Source organism: Fusarium poae, chromosome 2 (genome assembly GCF_019609905.1).
Source record: "Fusarium poae strain DAOMC 252244 chromosome 2, whole genome shotgun sequence".
NCBI lineage: Eukaryota > Fungi > Ascomycota > Sordariomycetes > Hypocreales > Nectriaceae > Fusarium > Fusarium poae.
This window is the reverse complement of record NC_058400.1, coordinates 7223563-7242716: the sequence shown is the minus strand read 5'-3', so window position 1 is coordinate 7242716 and position 19154 is coordinate 7223563. Positions and strand designations below refer to the sequence as shown.

At 48.9% G+C, this 19154-nt stretch overlaps 5 protein-coding genes across 5 annotated transcripts; 1 reads left to right on the top strand and 4 right to left on the bottom strand.

The window, feature by feature from the left end:
• Positions 1-34: 34 nt before the first annotated feature.
• On the bottom strand, positions 35-1019 carry FPOAC1_006470 (uncharacterized protein; the record flags this gene model as incomplete). The annotated part of the gene is made up of 3 exons (XM_044850951.1): positions 35-424; positions 473-956; positions 1006-1019. 3 exons carry the CDS (start codon positions 1017-1019, stop codon positions 35-37), a joined length of 888 nt encoding a protein of 295 aa, XP_044709663.1.
• A 1071-nt stretch (positions 1020-2090) lies between these two features.
• FPOAC1_006469 (uncharacterized protein) lies at positions 2091-3091 on the bottom strand (the record flags this gene model as incomplete). Its single annotated transcript, XM_044850950.1, has 2 exons — positions 2091-2882; positions 2948-3091. The coding sequence occupies 2 exons, from the start codon at positions 3089-3091 to the stop codon at positions 2091-2093; spliced, it is 936 nt and encodes a 311-aa protein (XP_044709662.1).
• Positions 3092-5866: 2775 nt separating this feature from the next.
• On the bottom strand, positions 5867-6790 carry FPOAC1_006468 (uncharacterized protein; the record flags this gene model as incomplete). The annotated part of the gene is made up of 3 exons (XM_044850949.1): positions 5867-6114; positions 6267-6370; positions 6711-6790. 3 exons carry the CDS (start codon positions 6788-6790, stop codon positions 5867-5869), a joined length of 432 nt encoding a protein of 143 aa, XP_044709661.1.
• A 7257-nt stretch (positions 6791-14047) lies between these two features.
• FPOAC1_006467 (uncharacterized protein) lies at positions 14048-16969 on the top strand (the record flags this gene model as incomplete). Its single annotated transcript, XM_044850948.1, has 1 exon — positions 14048-16969. The coding sequence occupies one exon, from the start codon at positions 14048-14050 to the stop codon at positions 16967-16969; it is 2922 nt and encodes a 973-aa protein (XP_044709660.1).
• A 988-nt stretch (positions 16970-17957) lies between these two features.
• FPOAC1_006466 (uncharacterized protein) lies at positions 17958-18500 on the bottom strand (the record flags this gene model as incomplete). The annotated part of the gene is made up of 2 exons (XM_044850947.1): positions 17958-18416; positions 18480-18500. 2 exons carry the CDS (start codon positions 18498-18500, stop codon positions 17958-17960), a joined length of 480 nt encoding a protein of 159 aa, XP_044709659.1.
• Positions 18501-19154: the final 654 nt, after the last annotated feature.

Sequence of the window (19154 nt, the reverse complement as noted above, 5' to 3'; positions counted from 1 at the left end):
TTCTATCGTCATCCCACACTGATGTCCTGAAACCTTACTCATCATCTCCAAAGAACACTTTGATCGGCAGAAACCCATCGCTGACGACCTTGAACCGCTCTTTGATGCCATCTATATCCTCCATCTCGTCGTCTGTCAGCTCCCATCCACCCAATTCCAAGTTGGACTTGATTCTGGAGGGAGTCACACTCTTGCAAACCACGCCCCAGCCCTTCTCTATGCCCCACTGGAGCAACACCTGCTGTACTGTCTTCTCATTCGCGTCGGCGATGTCAACCAAGGTCTTGTTACGGTACAGGGCTGAGCTACCAGATCCCAGGCATGAATATCCTTCGGTATGGATATCGTGCGAGGCGCAGTATGCTACAAGCTTGGGCGATGGGTTGCAAGGGTGAAGCTCGATCTGATTGACTGCGGGCACAATCTACACGGTTAGCCATGGGCTTCATCAGGGCCAGCATACTATACTCACTTCAGTCCAACAGCTTTCCAACAACTTGTCCAACTGTCGAATCCCAAAGTTGGACACGCCAATGTTCATGACCTTGCCCTCGTGCAGCAATCCCTCCATCTCCATCCATGCATCAATGAAGTCCCAATCCTCATAACAGACCGCCGGGTTGTCTGCGTCTCTGGAACAGGGCCAGTGAATCAAGTACAAGTCAAGATATCCCACGCCGAGATTATTCAGACTCTTTTCAAGACATTGTGGGACGTGCTTGTGCCAGTTGTTTCGGAGCTTGCCTGATACCCAAATATCTTTACGGGGGACACCAGAAGCGCGGATTCCGGCTCCTACTTCGCGTTCGTTGCCATAGGCGAGTGCTGTGTCGATATGACGGTAGCCAGCACGGAGGGCTGTTTCTACAGCTTGTGCGGTTTGTCTGCGGGGGATGCCCCATGTGCCAAAACCGACGGCAGGCATTTCATCACCCGTGTTGAGGGTGAAAGTGCGTCTAAATGAGATATCAGCAGGCTGGCCGAGGCCAGGACAACTTAACTTACACGTCTGGAGCCATTTTTGTGGTATTCAAATTGCTGTCGTTTAATGTTGTCGTCTCTCTGTTGCTAAGGACATAAGTCTTCTTGTGCAAGCTAGATTGGTCGTTGCTGTATGAGTCGGTGGTATTGAGCTTGAGCTGGGCAACGTGGTCTACGCCGGTTTAAATAGACATGCCAGCTTTATTATCGTTCACTCTTTGGTATCCTGGCTTCGTCGCCAAGTGGTGCTTCTCGTATGTGATCCATTTGACGTTCCTGAATAGCAGTCTTTGTTGAGAGAGGGCAATTATCCGTTCGCCTTGTCAGAGAGACAAAGTGTTATGTCTAGCCCACATTGATATCGACAAAGATACTCTTGCATGTTCGTAACATACCATTAACCTTTGCAATCTCAGAAGCTAACATTTTGAAGATAGTCCAGCATCTGCCATCCCTTGTTGTATTACTTTGTTTGTTGATAAAGGCACTCTAGGCACCCTGGTACTCTCTAGTATAGTAACAAGAGTCCTTTCACGTACATCTCTACAAAGCCTCCTTCCAATGACCAGAGTATACTTTACAGAGTTTTATGACGAATCAGTTAATGAATGGCATTGATGCGAACGTTGGCCAAGACAGTTCCAGCATTGCCGCAAATTGAGTTATTGTCACTTCATTGCGTTCACACAACTACATATTATTGAGAAACTTCTTCAAACGAATTGGGGCTCATTGTATTACTCCATAGCAGAATCGGTTTCCCTCCATTAGGATACAACATGACTTTGAACCAACATAACCCTTTCCGATAAACCTTTAACTCTGGTACTGATATCAAGCAACTCCTTCCAAGCCAATTAACCATAGTGCGTCCATAACAAAAACCCCAAACCCTCCAGCCTTTGAACCTGTTTTTGTGCTTTTCTATGTTTCCGTTTACTCTCGCCATTTTTTTGTGTTTATTCCTTATTCGCCATCATGGTTGCCCGTTAACTATTGCCTCCCATACGCCCCAATCCTTATCCTCTCCTTTTTCCGATCCTTCACTCCTAATCATAGGTACCATACCGAAGATAAATCAACTCATCATCTAACTAAAGCAAACTAAACTAGACCAAACACCGTCTTCCATCTGGAGCAATTCTTCCTCGAAGCTCCCTCCTCTCCCTCTCAAGTCTCGCCGTTTGTTTCTCGAGCGCACGAATTCTTTCGCGCGCGAGATCAAGGACTTCGGCTTTGCTCACTCGGCGGTCATTGGCGATGCCACCTTCTGTGCCTGGTGGAGGCAGAACAGCAAGCAGACGCTCAAAGTGAGTGTTGAGGCGCTTGCGGTATTGCTGCTCAACCTGGTTGTGTGCGGCCCGCGCCTTGACTTCCTCAGACGTCTCGCTGGGATGTCTAGGCTGAGCAGCTGCAGCGCCACGCTTCTTAGGAGCACGAGAAGCGGTGCGCAGCTGCGTTGGGTTGCGCTTGGGGGTGTCTTTGCTACCCCTTGTTTTTGTTATCTTGGATGCCGTGGAACGCTTGCGCTTCTTGCTCGCGGGCTCCGACGAGTCATCGTCGTAGTCATCATCATCCTGGTTATCTTCCTCGGGAGAGGACGAAGCGGCCGAGAGCTCGTCTGCCATAGGCGGCGTAGGGAGGAACGTCGCCGCCGGCGAGACGTGAGCGGGCCACACGGGACCAAGGGATGGACTGGCAGAGGACAGGTCGTAGCTTTCAGAGAGGCTAGATGAGGTACGATGAGGCGGGTGGACGGGGAATTGTCCTGGCGTTGTGGGGTGGATGGCATAGTTGGAGGAGAAGTCTCCAAAGGAACGATCAAGGTAGGCAAGGTCTGTCAGGGGAGAGGGGAAGACGGTGTTATCGAGACTAGGCGTCTCTGGAGACTGAAGAGGGTTCTGCCGACATGTTGGTTAGCTGTGTCTCTGGAACTGGACTGAGCTGTTGGTAAAGGGGTACTCACTGTAGAAGTCTCGTATGAAGCGTCCAGGCCGGAGAAGGGCATGGCGGCAGTATCGATGCCGTTCATCCAGTCGTCGGGCATGCGTCCAAAGCGCGCTGCTCCGTCTCCGTCTCCGGCGGTCTCGAGGAAATTCGAGCTCATCATTTTGGCTTTTTGTTTAACGGCTACCCGCAAATACTAGAACTAGCACGAGGTTGTCCTTGAACCCCGTCATCACGGAAGGGGAGTTTCTGGCACAACGATTCCCGAAGATGTTCTTTCGGTTTCTTCTCTATGCTGTCTGTGTTCTTCTTTTGCTTCTGGGGGAAAGAGGTAGAGAGTAGTAAAAAGGGGGGTTCTTGTTATAGGCAGTTAAGAAGGCGGCAGACTCGTAGTCTCGAGGCTGGTCGGTTGTCTTTTACTGTTGACGAACCACAAGCCATAACGGAGCTACTATGTTTCTCTTCTGTTCTGGTTCGTATGTGCGGTTTTCTTCGTTCTTCTTCGTCTGTTCTCCTTGCTGGCTTTGGGGGAAGTAAGACGGAAGACCCGAGGTTTACAGAGCAGAGGACAGGTTCACAACTTCAGTCTTGGGGCTGAGAAGGTCCCCTTATATACTACGATTTTTTTTTCTATTTCAGACCCAGCACCCGGTGCCCAAATAGAAGTGCCAAGGATCAAATTACTCGAAACTACCACCACCTCCATGCATAAGGAATCCAACGAGTCGTGTAGCAAAGAAAAACAAGCCTGGCGGGGGGGAGGGTGCCAAAGTAAGAAGACTGTAAGAAATTGAGAAAGGGCGCGGCCCAACGGCGATTCGCATTACGACACCTGCTGCAACGCAACTACAAGAGCCGTGACACACGGACTGTGAAGCCGTGACCGGAGGGGACGGGGACCTGGCATGGATATGTATGGGACATGGACCAATGTGATGCATCACAAGTTTGCAAAAGTTAAGTTATCCTTCGCTTAGAGGGCTCGGACTTAGGGCCACAGGCACAAACACGGACATGGCATGAGGTCAAGGAGCAGTATGTACGGTAAAGCATTCCGCGAAGGGAAACCTAGAAACTCAGACGCCTGTCAGGTCTTGTTCACGGGAGGCCAATGGCCAAGAGCCAGCTGGGCTTGGCACCTGTCAAGGATGGGCATTCTGTTAGTAATCCGGGCACTTGGCTACCTAATAGCCACGTAAGAGGAATTGTCTGAGGTTCTTGATAAGTCCGAGTAAAGATTGTGTTGTGTCGTGTAAACCTACCAAGTAGATATATAGTCTGGTTGACTGACTGAGTCTCGAGGAGGGAAAAGAGTATAATCAACCCACCCGTACCCAAGACCTGTCGTCTGCTTAAACTACAAAAGAACAAAATGTAGTTATAGAGTTAAAGAAAACTTGGGGGTGGTATGAGTTTATCCCCAGAGCTAAAGAGCGCCCAGTGGATCCTCACCCCTGTAAGATGGGGTATCGTTGACTAACCTCAATCTCGTTTGCCTTGGAAGAGGCCGTGGGGAGTGAGATGTTGAGTTACAGAAAGAATACTCTGACTGTTGCCGAGGATGATACAGATCGACGATGGGCAAAAGGCCATGTTTAGAATTACTTTTCGCCCTGTGGTTTTTTGAAGCAGGTTGAGTCACGAGGACCTAACAGGATTGCACCTTTACCTATTGGGATAGTATGGCATATCCACGGCTGTTGTGTGTGTGCGTGTTGGTTCTCTCTTTTCTCTTGTTCTTCTTGGGTAATAGGAATCAAGAATTGCGTCAACCAGAGTATTATTGACTACATCACCATGGCATCACTGTCAAGTTTGTGAAAGAATTTAAATCTGCTCAACACGGCTGTACTAACTGTGTACATGTACATGTTTAGATCCTGCTGGTCAGGCTTGGCTTTGCTCTTTTCTGTCAGATGAACGCGTGGTAAGGAGCATTGGCGTGCATCAGATCAGACCACCCTGCAACGGCTTTGACCTTGCCTTGTCTGTTCATTTAGTTTCCAGAAGATGAAAGAATCCGGGGTAAGGGGCTCCTCACGACTCTACTGTCTTCTGTCATTGGTAGTGGTGTTCCTTGGCTTCCATGGAACATCTCAGTCCTTCAACGTCTCTGTACCAGACACAGTAGACTTCTAGGCTGGCAGTCAACATATCGAAATAAAGTCGCCTTCTCTCCGTACAGACAGTGTAACTGCCATGCTCTAACTTAGATGTCATGTCGACAAGTTACCATATCAAGTGCAGCATCCCGAGTTCCCTTCACTACGTCTCCCACCAGACATAAACAACCCCAAGCAGATACGTCCTCTACAACAACACCCCCTTTTCATCTCAACCCCAAGAATAAACATCATGACCCTCAGTCAAACCCTCAACCTTCCCTCAGCCCTACCCGTTGCGGAGTCACGAAAACCGTCTGCACCAATAACAACACCATGGCAGGGGTTCTTTCTGCGCGCTTTTTTTTTTCATGACATCCTATTTTCGTCCTCCCCCAGATAGAAAGAAACGTTTATTCTAAGGTTATTTTAGAGCATCTACGTACTTAAAACGTGGTTTCGGTTGATCGGTAAGTGGACACTGCGCGGGTAGATCAAGATCAACGATAAAGATCTGTCTTGGCCAGATCTCCTCTTGTTCCGTATTATGCCGTATTGCACGTGCTTTGATGAAAAGAGTTGACTGATCTGTCAAGGAAAGGGGATACGTAAGAGTGAACTTCCTGACATGTCCCCCTTTATGGACGAGCTGTGATTTACCTCCCCCCAACACCACAATGGACTGCTCGTCCTGTAACCAAACTGGTGACATAGCTGGATGACGGCGATAACTCGATCACTCACAAAAGAATCTCGAAGCGACGGTCTGAATATTTATGGATGAATCGAATACAAAGAACGAATTACTATACGACAGATAAGCTACCTCTTCAGTATTACTCGTCACCACCGGCCGTAACCGCCTTGGACTCTGGAGTCTCGGTGGCAGCAGGCGCCTCGGCAGCCTTGACGGTCTCTTTGGCTGGAGCAGGAACATCAGCTGCCTCATCATCACCCTCGGCATCCTCCTCGTCGTCGTTCTCTGCCTCCTCCTCTTCCTCTTCTTCCTCATCGTCCTTAGCGTCGCCATTGAGTTCTTGGTCGTCCGCCTCGACTGTCTTGCGCTTCTTTACAGGAGGCTCGACTGAATGATATTGTCAGCATTCGGCTCTTTATGAGATACTGAGGGTCCGAAACTTGGTCGGAAATGTGTAGATGGGCTAGATCAGATACAATGCACGAGTGTCGATGCTGCATGCCTGACCGCCCAAGTACATCTACACATTGAGGACTTACCCTTTGCTTCGGCCTCTTTATCTTCGTCATCGTCATCCTCCTCTTCCTCCTCAACGTCTTCGTCTTCTTCACTTTGTTCCTCTTCGTCTGCGGTCGAGACGTACCTATTCCCTTGATGTCAGCCCAACGTCATCGCGACAACATGACAATCATGAATAGATGTCGGTCCGTATCGCAAAAAGCGAGACCATACAAGCGGGAAATAATCGCAATGCGATCAGAGATAATTGCGAATGGAGCGTATGAATGGGTGTCATGCGTTGAATCGCATCGCGTCGAGGCGCCCCTCAATGTATGGCATGCGACATCAGATGCGCGCGCGCATACTTGGTAAGCTGCGCAACGAATCGCGCCAGCTGCGCAGCCAACAAACGTGCGATTGGGTAATTGGCAACCGCGAACAAATCACAAAAAACAACATGTAAGAAAGCGAATAGCACTTACTCTTCCTCCTCCTCAGCATCGGAGTCTTCAGGGAGAGAGACGAGCTCCTCCTCTTCGTCTTGCTTTCTCTTGCGGGACATGGCGATTATGGTGTATTGGAGTCTTTTAAGATGCGATTGACAAGTCTAAAGAACCAAGGCGCTTCTCTCAGGGGCGAGAGAGGGTTTTAAAGGTTGGTCAAGGTATAGCACGAGATAGATAGAGCTAGGCAAAGCAAAACAAGAATAGAACGGAAGAGAGGAGAGAGACAGAGGAAGGCTAGGGGAGCGGGAATGGGCAGAGGAGAGGGTGGGAGAGAGACTACGCGTGAGGAGCTGGAGGGCGACAGTAACAATGACCGCGACAACGATAGAGAGGCAGAGAGCTTGTGTGAGAGCTGCCGAGTCCAACCCAGCCAATTGCGGATGTCGTAGTCATCCCATCACTGGATACACTCCATGATTGTATAGTGGTGGTATATCAATACCTAACAGAAGCCAAGTAGCGAATACATGGAAATGAGATGCAAGGAAGGCCTGCGACAAGTCGAGGTACAGTCCCACGAGCTTGCCATCCAAGGACGGATTGGGCGGCCCAGCTTTTGGTGTGGACAAGCTTCCCCGAGGTAAGCTGCGTTGCGAGCTGCAAGGCAGGTCAACAAGCTCCTTTGCGAACCACATCCTTCAGGGCAGGTCGATCAGAGCCGTACAGAAGCCAAAGAAAGACGCGCAATGGACCGGAAGTGGTTTCTGTCCAATCAAGATGCAGAAATAGTCCTGGCTAAAGGTACATGTACCTGGAAAGCATCTAATACTTTGACTTTGGGGTTTCCTTTCCCGGCTTTTTCATTCAAGTACGTACATGAAAGGGACCAGGCATAGAGAACGACGGAGAAGGGAACAGAGAGCGGGGAAGTAGCTCAGTCTGACATACAGTACAGTAGGTGGTATATCAAACTGGGAACGCGGGCACTCGAGGGGCTGGGCAAGCAACTACTATTACGCCCAGTCCCCAGAATATGTGACGTAGGACTTTCACATTGTATCCCAAAGTTGGTTGGAAGTGTCTCGGAAACTCAAGTAATCACCGGAAGTTGGGACCTTTTGTGTGCTATCGTTGGTAGGTTCATTGCAGTAACGATTGAGCCAATTGTTTGTGATGAATGCCCCATGTAAGAAAGCAGATATACGAACTCTTATCAGCTTTCGAAACAAGGACGAACGGAGCTGCAGATAGCTCTGTAACATGTCACTTCTCCCTCAAGAAAGAGGAGCTTGAGGGGAGTGGTAGGGGTAAGAGGAGCTCGGGCCCCTCATTTAGACTGGAGGCTGGAGACTACAGCTGAACCTGAAGATGGAGCGGAAGACGGTACAAGTTTCTCCGTTGTTTTGTTGTTTGCTTCAAGTGAGACGGAAATGTCCCGTCTCTTGGCCGAACCAAAGTCGGAGATTGAATCATCCGATTTGAACAAAGTTAACCAACACAATCAGGACTGGCGTCATTGATGCGTGGTGATGTGATTGTGAGCCTGTCTGTCACTGTAGACTGTCTGTGAGGAGGAAACTCAGGAAGTCAATTCAGTCACGTGGAGATGTATGTCATCAGCATCTCAGTCTAGGGTAGATCCCGTCAAAATTCATGATGGATTCGCGACGTCGAACGAAAATGTTTCTTTTTTTTAATGCTATAAGTATTTGTTTATTCCAGCTTGTTTACTGGTTTACTTCATAAATCGTGTGCATACCATCTATCAACGTGACGCGATATCCAATGGCGTTGCTCGAAATCGAGTCTGCCTCGCTTGAAACCTCAGCCATGTGGTCAATTCCACTATCCTCGCTGGCTGGGCGACAGCAATTAACAATCCTAATATCACACCCAAAAAAGAGTATTAAGATTGTTTAATGCGTCAACCGAAAAAAAGGGCGGGAAAAAGGTCAATCGAGATCGAAACATAGACACGGACAGTCTCAGACCTCAATGTCTTATTCCTCCCTACTTTGCTTCCCGTCTTTCCGTTCGCCCTTGATTCGGAGCTTCTTGTAACATGTTTTTGACGTCAACAAGGTCTACCTTTATTTATACTGATAAACAAAACAAATCGTACCGAGTCGCCATGGAGACGCCGAAAAGAAAGTATCGTAGCTCTTCCAAATCACAATAAATTATCTATGCAAGGTCTGACCCCGGTATATTGTATACTGGAGTAGGTATTAAGGGAGAGAAATGACGATGCTTGGAAGTTCCAATACCGGTGATACACCCAAGCCACCGCTGAAGATCCTGTCATGAGTGGAAATGTATCAAGAAGACCCTTTATCGGCGAATTGCTTGCTTTCCAAGATGTATGAAACAGACGGCGTTCCTGGGCGAATTATCTCGGCTGGAACTGAAGCCGAAAAACCCTGTCTTTCGGCCATGACCCTTTACAAGCCAACTCGAGTCCAGACACTGTCTACGATATTCACGCAGCCAAGCCGGGAACCGTTTCTCGCAACGCGAAATAGCTTTGGGCTTGATGGCGAAAATGGGATGAGACTGACTGTCTTCTATTGAACGAGGCGCCATCAGGCTGGATTGCTAGCGTGTATTGAATGGACGTGCCCATGGTATCAATTATGCCTTAACCAAAAGTCATAAGCTATAACGCGCAGTGGCGTCTGTTGGTATTATTCGAATACAAACAAACATGTCACTTTCCCTAGGCGACTGTTATTATTAATGACGACGGGGATATATCACCGGCCCAGCTGCTCGGAGCGGGCATAGCTAAGATGGCCACCTACCGAGATGAGCCTAGGGACCCCATGAATCTTAGAAACATGCATATATAGCATGTGCAGTTAATTAACTAGCCTCACATGCTATTTACGCATGTCTCTGGAAGGAATGTGAAAGTCAATATCACGAATTCGTTCTACCTACATACACGCAATAGTGACGAGTTCTCGTCCAAGTCTAAGCCTCACGATCCTGTAATTAATTCAACGCTCACACTGAGCCAACTCGTCGTCAGCATCATCTCCCAGTAAGCCTCCTTCGGCTAAGCATTTGTCACTGAACGCCTTGTGCTTAACAGTCCGTCCTTCCAAGGGACCCATCCAACTCATGGCAGGGTTCCCACCAAAAAGCGGGGGAAAGACAAGACTAACTTGTTCTTCACCAAGTTTCCAGAAAGACAGAGAGACACATGCTGGTTGCCTACCTGTTGGACTAATTATTTCACATCTCTGCTCATAGGCCTCCCAACTGAACAATAATATTTGCTTTTCAAATTTGCTCCTTCTTACGATGTAGCACTCAACTACGGAGTAATTGTAATTGTTTAGAGACCGTGTTCCGTGCCACTGCGTGAGTGGCTGCTTATCACATGCACTAAAGCGCAGAGATGGAGTTTTGTAAACGCGGTTGAGTTTTTTCTTTTCGTCTGACGGCACTTGGTGCGCCTGTGAGGTCACTTTTCCCCTGACTACGTATTAACGAGAATAGAGTGGATAGTCTGTATGTAAAGAATCACCGAATAATTCAAGGCATCAAAAACTATTACCGACAACGAAATGACCACGGGGACTGAAGCGAGTCGAAACGAGTTGACGGTTACATAATCCCTGCATGTCATCTCGATTCTCTGTAGATCACCAGAATTCGAAGTCAACCAGAAGCTTTTCACCGGAATAACAACAACAAGGATGCCGAATCCTGCCCTGCCCTGCCCTGCCTGGGTGATCGTCCCTTTCCACTCCGCATAAAATCGAAATTGAATCGCTGGGACAATAGTAACAAGGCATTAGCATCGTAAATCGAGATTTGTGATCTATTCGCAGTTCTTGATATTGCGATGCGTCAGAGACGCTATGCAACACAACACGGCACTAGAGTCCGTCCTGTGTTCTCGGAGCAGCTAACCAAAGTTTACTGGGGTCATGGATGCGAGCCAATGTGTAATTACTAATGGTAAACATGTTTCTTTTTGTGCCTTGGAAGTTCGCCAGTGCACGTCTCTCCTGTTCGTTCATCGACGTAGTCAATGCAGCTGAGCGGAAATGCTTTTTGTTAATTTCCAAATCATTGGTTCAATGGCTAAATTGTGCATGCGAATACATAGTAAAAAAAAAGAATGAAAAGAGACCTGGTAGGAAACAGGGTTGCAACCATGTCCCTGCAGGTACAACAGCCACAGTAAGATCCAGGAACAAAATGAATCTAACTGGCTATTTCGCCTGTCTTCTCCACTAACAATCTGTCTCTTGACGCCATTAACTGGTGGGTTGACTTTTGCAGCGCCTGGAGGGTCTTGAAGCGCGCACCGTCTGTCTATTCAGCAAAGTCTTAGCAGAGGGGACATGTTTACCCGATGTGGGTAGATACACCAGTCGGGCGCCCAACGAACAGGCCGCGGTGCCGCTTGTATTGTTTTGGGAAACGATAGAGGGACGTTAACGTTGACGGGAGGAACCCGTACAGACGGTGCAGCGCCTTTTTGAACTATGACTCCCCCTTTGCCGGAGTATGAGCGTGGGCTACTCATTAGCGAGAACGGACTGACACTCTCAACACTCTACGCGATCAAGTAGAATGGGTAATATCAGGGTCGTCTGAGGAATTTTTCTTTTTCTTTTTCTTTCTCGGCGAGAACCACTTTCGTCCAGTCTCAGGTGTCGACTGTTGAGATGGTGGCACTGTAACACATAGGACCAACAGTCAGCCGTGAAACACATAGGACTGTGATATGACGGACAGAACAGTATTGGCGTGAGGGGCAGGTTTAATTTGCATCCCATATTCGAGAGGGGAAGGTCACATAAAAGCCCAATAAGGAATGAGACGAACCAAAGGGATGATGTTGTAATTGTGTTGGTTGGATGATCTAACTTGACAAGATACCTTTAGGCTTTTGGGTCACAGTCAATACTATCGTCGTTGACCATCATAGCGTACATATGAGATTTCGACTTGTACTACCTACCTAAAGTGAGAAGTGATGGCAATGTTTTGGGCTCATCTGTTGATCTTTTACCCTTTTGCGAGATTCATCACACACATTAGGGATAAACTTGTCTCACGGCTTAGCATCCCGTGCCGATGGCCAGCTGCTAAGAGTAATTCATCTGGAGACTCGCCTCTCCTCCCTTGTTCCAAACATCCGTCCGTCCTTGGACTGAGACTACCATCGTGTAAGGCACAGTTAGACTTTACCAAACCCCTGTATTATTCCCTCAAGATCGCAACACCATGGAATAAGCATATTGACGAGATACCCATCTACCACCGCATTCACCTGCGCCATCTCTAGTCAGGCTCTATAATAACTGTTACCTGGATCTATATTTTCGTAATTTTCTTTCCTTTTCCCCATCATAGCAATTACTGTTGCACTGATTTATCTAGGCACCTGGACCCCCTGCTACTTGGTTCTGGTGTTAACTGACTCAACAACGGCCCCCCCTCTAAACCAAGAATTTAGCGTGCAAAAAGAGCCATCACCAGCTGAAAAAAGACGGGACCCAGCATTTGCTTCCCCAGGGGACTTCATTCGGCCAATCGCGTTGCAAAAGTTGGTCTCGCAGTTCTGTCTGGGCCGACTGGTTTTTCCCGAGATTCAAGAAAGACTGGAAGTGACAAACAGCCAAACGGAAAAGACGCCGCCTGCTGGGGACGTTGAAAGCCACGAGGCACATTAGCACCTAAAGGTTACATGCACTGTAACCATCACCCATCTTTGGCAGGCCTCGTTTGTATGTATAGTCCCTGTATTGAACCGAACATGTTGTATCCTTTTTGTCAGCCTCTTGACCCCTTTGGTAGGATCTCGAGGACATTGGACATCTTCTTTTTTTGACGTGCTTTTTTGTATCACTAAATTCTTAGCCTTGGTGTATCTTGGTCTTGGTTTTGGTTGGGGTCTCGTCTCATTTCTTCTTTTCCCCGCGCCACCTGCAACAGCCCAGTCTTTGGGGTTCCTTGATAGCACATCTGCCTAAAGAGACAAAATAATTCAATCACTTTCCTCCACATTAGACCCGCTCTGAGGCTATCCATTTGTTTTCCGTATACTGAGCTTCAGTTCAGGTCTTAGTTTCCTGCCCGCCAAACCCCCTAGACAGTTCAGTTCCTGTGGCTCTTCAGTCGCTCTCCCTTGTCTCATTTCTAGTCCCTGAGGTGGGATCAATTGAGGCCGGGCTGTCAACCGCGTCCAAGAGTTTTTTTCTCCTTACTATCAAGCGAGCTTCAGCGCATCACCAACACCACCGAAAAAGTTCAAGTTCAAGCTCAGGCTTCTCTCTTTTTTAGCCTGTCAGCTTTCCAAGTTTGTGATCGATTGCACCCTCCGATTCATCGGTTCTATAACTCATTTGGGGAGTACATCGTCTCCCTCTAGAGACGGATTCATCTTACAGCAGCGCCCGAGCTCCCCTGGTAGGCGACGATACCCCGGTACTTTTCTGGCCCGGGCTGCGAGAACATCCTGGTTATTGAAATTCGTTCTACCCGCCCTGCCAATCCGGCTTCCCCGTCCCAGTCCCAGTTCTCAGTCAAAAGAGTCAACGCTTGCGCGCAAGGTGCTTCTTTGCGTAAGTGCTGCGAACTTTTTTCGTTCTCTTCCAAGCACAGGCTGAAGCCATCATTTGTTCCCATCATCAACTCACCTTCTCGGACGCCGGCTGGTTGTCTTGTCTGTCTGAGACGAGATTCGGCGTCAATTCTTCAACCGCCCGTGGGGTCTCGACTGTGCCCCATCATTTTACATACCTACCTACTACTTTACCACACCGGAAACCCATTCTCGAGACCGACTATTCTCGCTTGTCTTCTTCTACACCGACCAACTACCGACCGACTTCTTGGTTAGATAACTTTGCTTTTGACTGAAGCGGAGCGACTTCTTTCTTTTTTCTGGTAGTGCAGCTCGACTTCGACTTGAAACAATCAATACTCGACTCTCGATCACGATTCGCCGATCCTTTTAAGTTCTATCGATACTACATTCGCTCTGGCTCGACTTTGGCCAAATTCCAGTCGCAAATCCTATCCTCTGTTCTAGATCCGACAGCGATGGCCAAGAGCTGTTGCTACGTTTTGACAAAATCAACTTTTTCAACTCCACAACTTTGTGCTGCTACCTTTGGCTCACCTTGCAGGAAGGAGGCAACAGCAGATCAGGCAGAGTGACAAATTGAACGTCACGCAACGAAACGACGACAACGACCTTTGATACCCTCTGATTCAGAACAAACCTTCATTTTGCAAGCCGTTATACTCCTGCCCGCTGGGCGACCAAAGTTTTTGCCAGTCTCTGGCGCCCAGCAGCAGTAATCGAAACAAATCGAGTCCTCCGACCACAAAAAGTACATCACACCATGTCACCTCTCGCCATCTCCGTACCCGACGCTCCGGGTTCGCCAAATGCAACCCGAACAAAATTTGCCTTTTATGGTAATCGCCAACGGGACAGCGAGAACAGCCTTATGCCGGGAACTTCAACAGCTGATGCATCACCTTATGCTTCACCCATGACTTCACCAATGATGTCGCCGCTGGCATCGCCTCGAATGCAGCTCAAGCCTTTCGGCGCCATGTACCGACATGTTAGACAACCTTCAGACGAGTCCTTGTCACATTTACCTCCTTTGCCGATTTCGCCAAGATGGGATTCCATCACCAACCCTTCCAAATTCATGCCCGGACAATCAATATCGCAAAGAGCTGCATCTCCATTCGATTCGCCCCACTCTCCATCGCCTCTGAGCTACGATACTGCAGCGAGCACTCCTGTTGACTCCCGAAACACATCTCCGACATTTCTGACATCCAAATCGTCACTGGCTGACCTTCGCGCCTACGACACCCTGCCACCCGCCGTGGAGAACTTCTCGCGGCCGCGGAAGCAAAGTATCCGCCAACCAATCACCGACGCGACTAAGCCACGACCCGCCCAAAACGCCCCAGGGACCGCAACAACGAACCCCGGTTTCAATTCCGCCGACCAGTACTCAGAGTTCAATACATCTTCCCAACATCCCCTTTGGCCTGCTCCTCAACGACCTCGTGGCCCTTCGGTATCTTCTTGTCAATCCTCTTCTACATATCAATCGGCACTTTCTCCTCCTGGGAACGACTTTTACGATCCAAGAGCACCTCGCATTCGGACTGCTGCTGGTGCGACATCGTCAGCGCGACCTCCTTTAAACTACAACGGCGGCTCAGCTTCGCCAAGCCCCGTCATAGCCCCGTGGATGAGTGGTGAAGAATCGCGCTCGAGCTTCCGCTCTCAATTCACAGACACAACTGGTCCCGGCACCGCTGTTACCGAGCGAAGCAGTGTCCTCACAAAGGACAGCTCTGTTGGTTCACTATACGCTGGCCCAGAAAGCACGGAGCGCGAGGCGAACACACACAACGAGCCTGACGCTGAAAACGACGAGCCGAGTCTTGAGGATGTTATGGGCATGTACGAGCAAGGTTTTGACACAGACGACGAAGAGGTGAACTACTCCAACAAGAACACTATCAACGATCGACCGGTATCATCAGCATCCGACATGGGACCACGACGAAGCGCCAGAGTTGACGACGATGAGGATTTTCCTGAAGAGCAGGTCGCCGAGTCCTCAACGCTTGACATGGAAATTCGAATGTCCAAGATGATCTTCACATCTCCAGCCTTTACATCCTCCGTTCCTCACATCGCCGAAAAGCACGTTGTTGAAAACTACAGTTGCGAAATCCCCGAAAAGCGAGACTCCGTCAAGTCTTTAGACTCAGAGCCTTCCGTCAAATCCCAAAAACCTCTTTCCCTTATTGAATCCGACACTGCGCGCTCAGGGTCATTTGCTGTACCTCTCTCACCACCTGGCTCCACCCTGGCACCCGTGTTTGAAGTAAAAGATCGACCCGAAACTCCCGAGTCAAGGAATAACTCTGAATACGCCTCAGAGCCAGCGCCTGAACCGAGAGCGGCCCCCGAGGCTGACCTCAAACCTAAGCCAGTTTCTCCACCTCCCCCAGTCGCTGTGCCTGAGCCAGTTGAGCCGGAAGATCCTGGCGCTCGTGATCGATACGGTTTCAAGAAGGAAAATCAGTACGTGACGCGACAGCAGTATGACACCTGGAATGCTGGATACACTGAGTACCTCGCTCGTCGACGAAAGAAGTGGAACCAGTATCTAAAGGACAATGCCCTGATGACAGACCACCCGAACCGGTTTCCCGCTCCTAACGCAAAGACGAAACGATTTGTTCGCAAGGGGATTCCTCCAGAATGGCGCGGTGCCGCTTGGTTCTACTATGCTGGCGGACCAGCTATTCTGGCCAAGCACTCGGGTCTCTACGATAAACTCACAGCTAAGCGAGCTAAGGACGTTGATGCTGAGGCTATCGAGCGAGATCTACATCGCACATTCCCCGACAACATTAAGTTTAAGCCTCCCGGCGGGATGGACACGACGTCGTCAAGTAGCGCTAGAGAGTCGACAATGACGGATTCCACTCGCAGCTCCAGCCCGGGTCCTCCAAACGTCGAGGGTGAGACATCTATCATTACCTCTCTTCGCCGTGTACTTCACGCATTCGCTGTATACAATCCTCGCATTGGCTACTGCCAAAGTCTGAACTTTTTGGCTGGTCTTCTGTTGCTTTTTGTTGACACTGAGGAACAATGCTTTTGGCTACTCAATGTCATTACGCGTATTTATCTTCCCGGTACTCATGAGATGAGTCTTGAGGGTTCCAAGATTGATTTGGGAGTGCTCATGACTGAGATGCGCACTTCTATGCCTGCCGTCTGGGACAAGGTTGGTGGAGAGCTCGAGGCTGATCCCAACTCCCGACCTGCAACAAGCAAGTCGATTCGTCTTACTCGTTCCCGTCGCAAGGAACTGGCACGCATGTCAACGCCCACCGACAGACTCCCACCAATCACGCTTTGCATGACAGCCTGGTTTATGAGCTGCTTCATTGGAACACTACCCATCGAAACCACCCTCCGCGTATGGGATGTGTTCTTCTACGAAGGCTCCAAGACTCTTTTCCGCATCGCACTGGCCATCTTCAAGCTAGGAGAGAACGAGATCCGATCTGTGGGTGATCCCATGGAAATGTTTGGCGTCGTGCAATCGATGCCACGCCGTCTCATCGACGCCAACGCTCTTATGGAGGCTTGTTTCAAGCGACGGAATGGCTTCGGACATCTGAGCCAGGTCCAGATTGACGAGAAACGTCAGCAACGTCGAGCCAAGGCACAATTGGATAGAGTCCGCCAAGGCAAGACATGGAACAACTAGGGAACTAAGACATCCAAGCCACGTTTAACAACATACCTCACAAACTCTCATCTCTTACACCCACAACAGAACACTCCTTCAACATCTCATTTACTATTCAGCTACTTTCTTATTTCGGCACACATTGGCCCACACCAACACGGTGGTGGAAGCCGCCGAATTTTTATCATGGAACGGCGTTTCAATGGAAGGCATGGTCTATTTATCGATTTAGCCCGCATTGTGTCTGCATTTTTCTCCTTTATTCTGTTTCAACACCAAACTTTCTTTTCTCATTTTCATTTTCATTATTCTTCAACTGCCCCTAACGATGGGGAGTTGTTTGTTCACTATGTACGTCTTCAAGGAGCGAGGAGGGATCAGCGTTGGTACGGCTGGAATGTACAGGATGGAATGGTACCAAAAAAGGAACATTGTTTTTATTTAATGACGATGGTTTACGGCTGCATTGCGATAAGACAAAACGCACCACCATACCCCAAAAGCACTTTTGCTAGAGGCGAGTGGCCTCCTACACAAGAGACACGGCAAGGTTGCAAGGACCGGCAAAAGGTCCTGGTGGTGCTTGGTTTTCATATAGAAGGGCGAGGAAAAATTACGTACGAACTGGTTAAAACCTGCCGAGGAGTAGATTTGGGGGATACTTTTGATACCCTAATGGAATGAAAGATAATTATACGACCTTCAAACGTGCGCAACCTGCATGTGATACAATGTTTCATTTGACACCCTAACACCTATGTACTTTTATACCACGAATTTGGGTAAGAGCTTAAGAGCTCGCTCATCATTCTGTCCAGCCCTGAGGCTCACCACAAGCCCCATCTTCAGCCGTGATGGTCTTGCCACTGAAAATGCTCCCATTTGCGCTCGATACATCTTTGTTGTTCGCCGCATAGTCCGAGCCCAAATCGTCCGAGCTCAAATAGTTCGATTCCGAAGAGCTCGAGTCCGAACTGCCATCACTTTCCACAATGTCACTGCTCCTCTAAGCAGCAGGAGAGAAAGTAGGCGGCTCCAGGGCGTATTTTTGGACATGCTGCTTCACCGCTTGGTCAAACGCGGCCCGGTCGGTCTGGTATTGCTGCGCAATGCGATCTTCAAGAGGGCTATCGAGCTGGGGCTCTTCCAGGAGATTGCGAAGCGCCTCCAAGACGGCGTAGAGCTTGGTGCTAGGCTTCCAGGCATCCGGCTTCAGGAGACCCAGGCAGATGTTGCCGAGATTATCGTTTGTCACATTGGGGTGGTAGATGGGGGTGACAAACTTGACGACCGGGGGCTTGAAGGGGTAATCGGTGGGAAGGTTGAGGAGGATGCCGAATTTGCCTGGGTGATAGACGGTCGAGGGGGGCGCCGACAAGGTAACGTGCCAGGTATGGATAGTATCGTTGGGAGGCAGAGCCACGGAGTAGCCCTCAGGGGGATCTTGAGAAATTTCGGCAAATTCCTGAGAGGGAGCAAATGGTTAGATGACGGAGGGGAGCAACATGAACAAGAATGAAAGACTTACCTTGGTGATGCGCTTGGCCATTGTGAAGGTGTAGTAACAAGTAAGAAAGTGAAGATGGATGACGTCTGTAGCTCTTTCGTCCTTGGAAATATGCAATTTATTGATGTGCTATTGAACCACGATGCTGATGATGGTCGATGGATACGAGTGCAATAGACTGATGATAAGAAGAGCTTGTTTGATGTCAGATGGATGTTGAAAGTTGGGATTGGAGAGTGGAAGGGGTATGACGATAGTGGGGTATTGGAGCATTAAGAAGCTGGAGGCAGCAGCAACATCAATATCAACATCAACAGTAACAGCAACAGCAACAGCAACCCGTGGACGTACCACTTGCAGTAGCAAAAGACAAATGTTGAAAAAGGTGCTGATATCATGCAATCAAGTTGAACACTCAATCTGTTTGGTTAGGTTCTACCCAAACAGGCAGTTTATTTGTTGTACAAACAAACTTGAGGTATAAAAATAAGTCGTCTAAGATGTATACTTTAAAAAGCATAAAGTGACCTATTAATTTCGTCCCTTATGCTTCCGGCAGTCAATTTTTCTAATACCCTGAGGTTTGGGGGCGTGTATCACAACAGCTTGTGTGGGGCAGAACCATGATGAAACGGTAGGAAACAGAAAGCAATTTATTTGCGGTAGGCCAAGACTTCATACTTTCAGGAAAAAGCA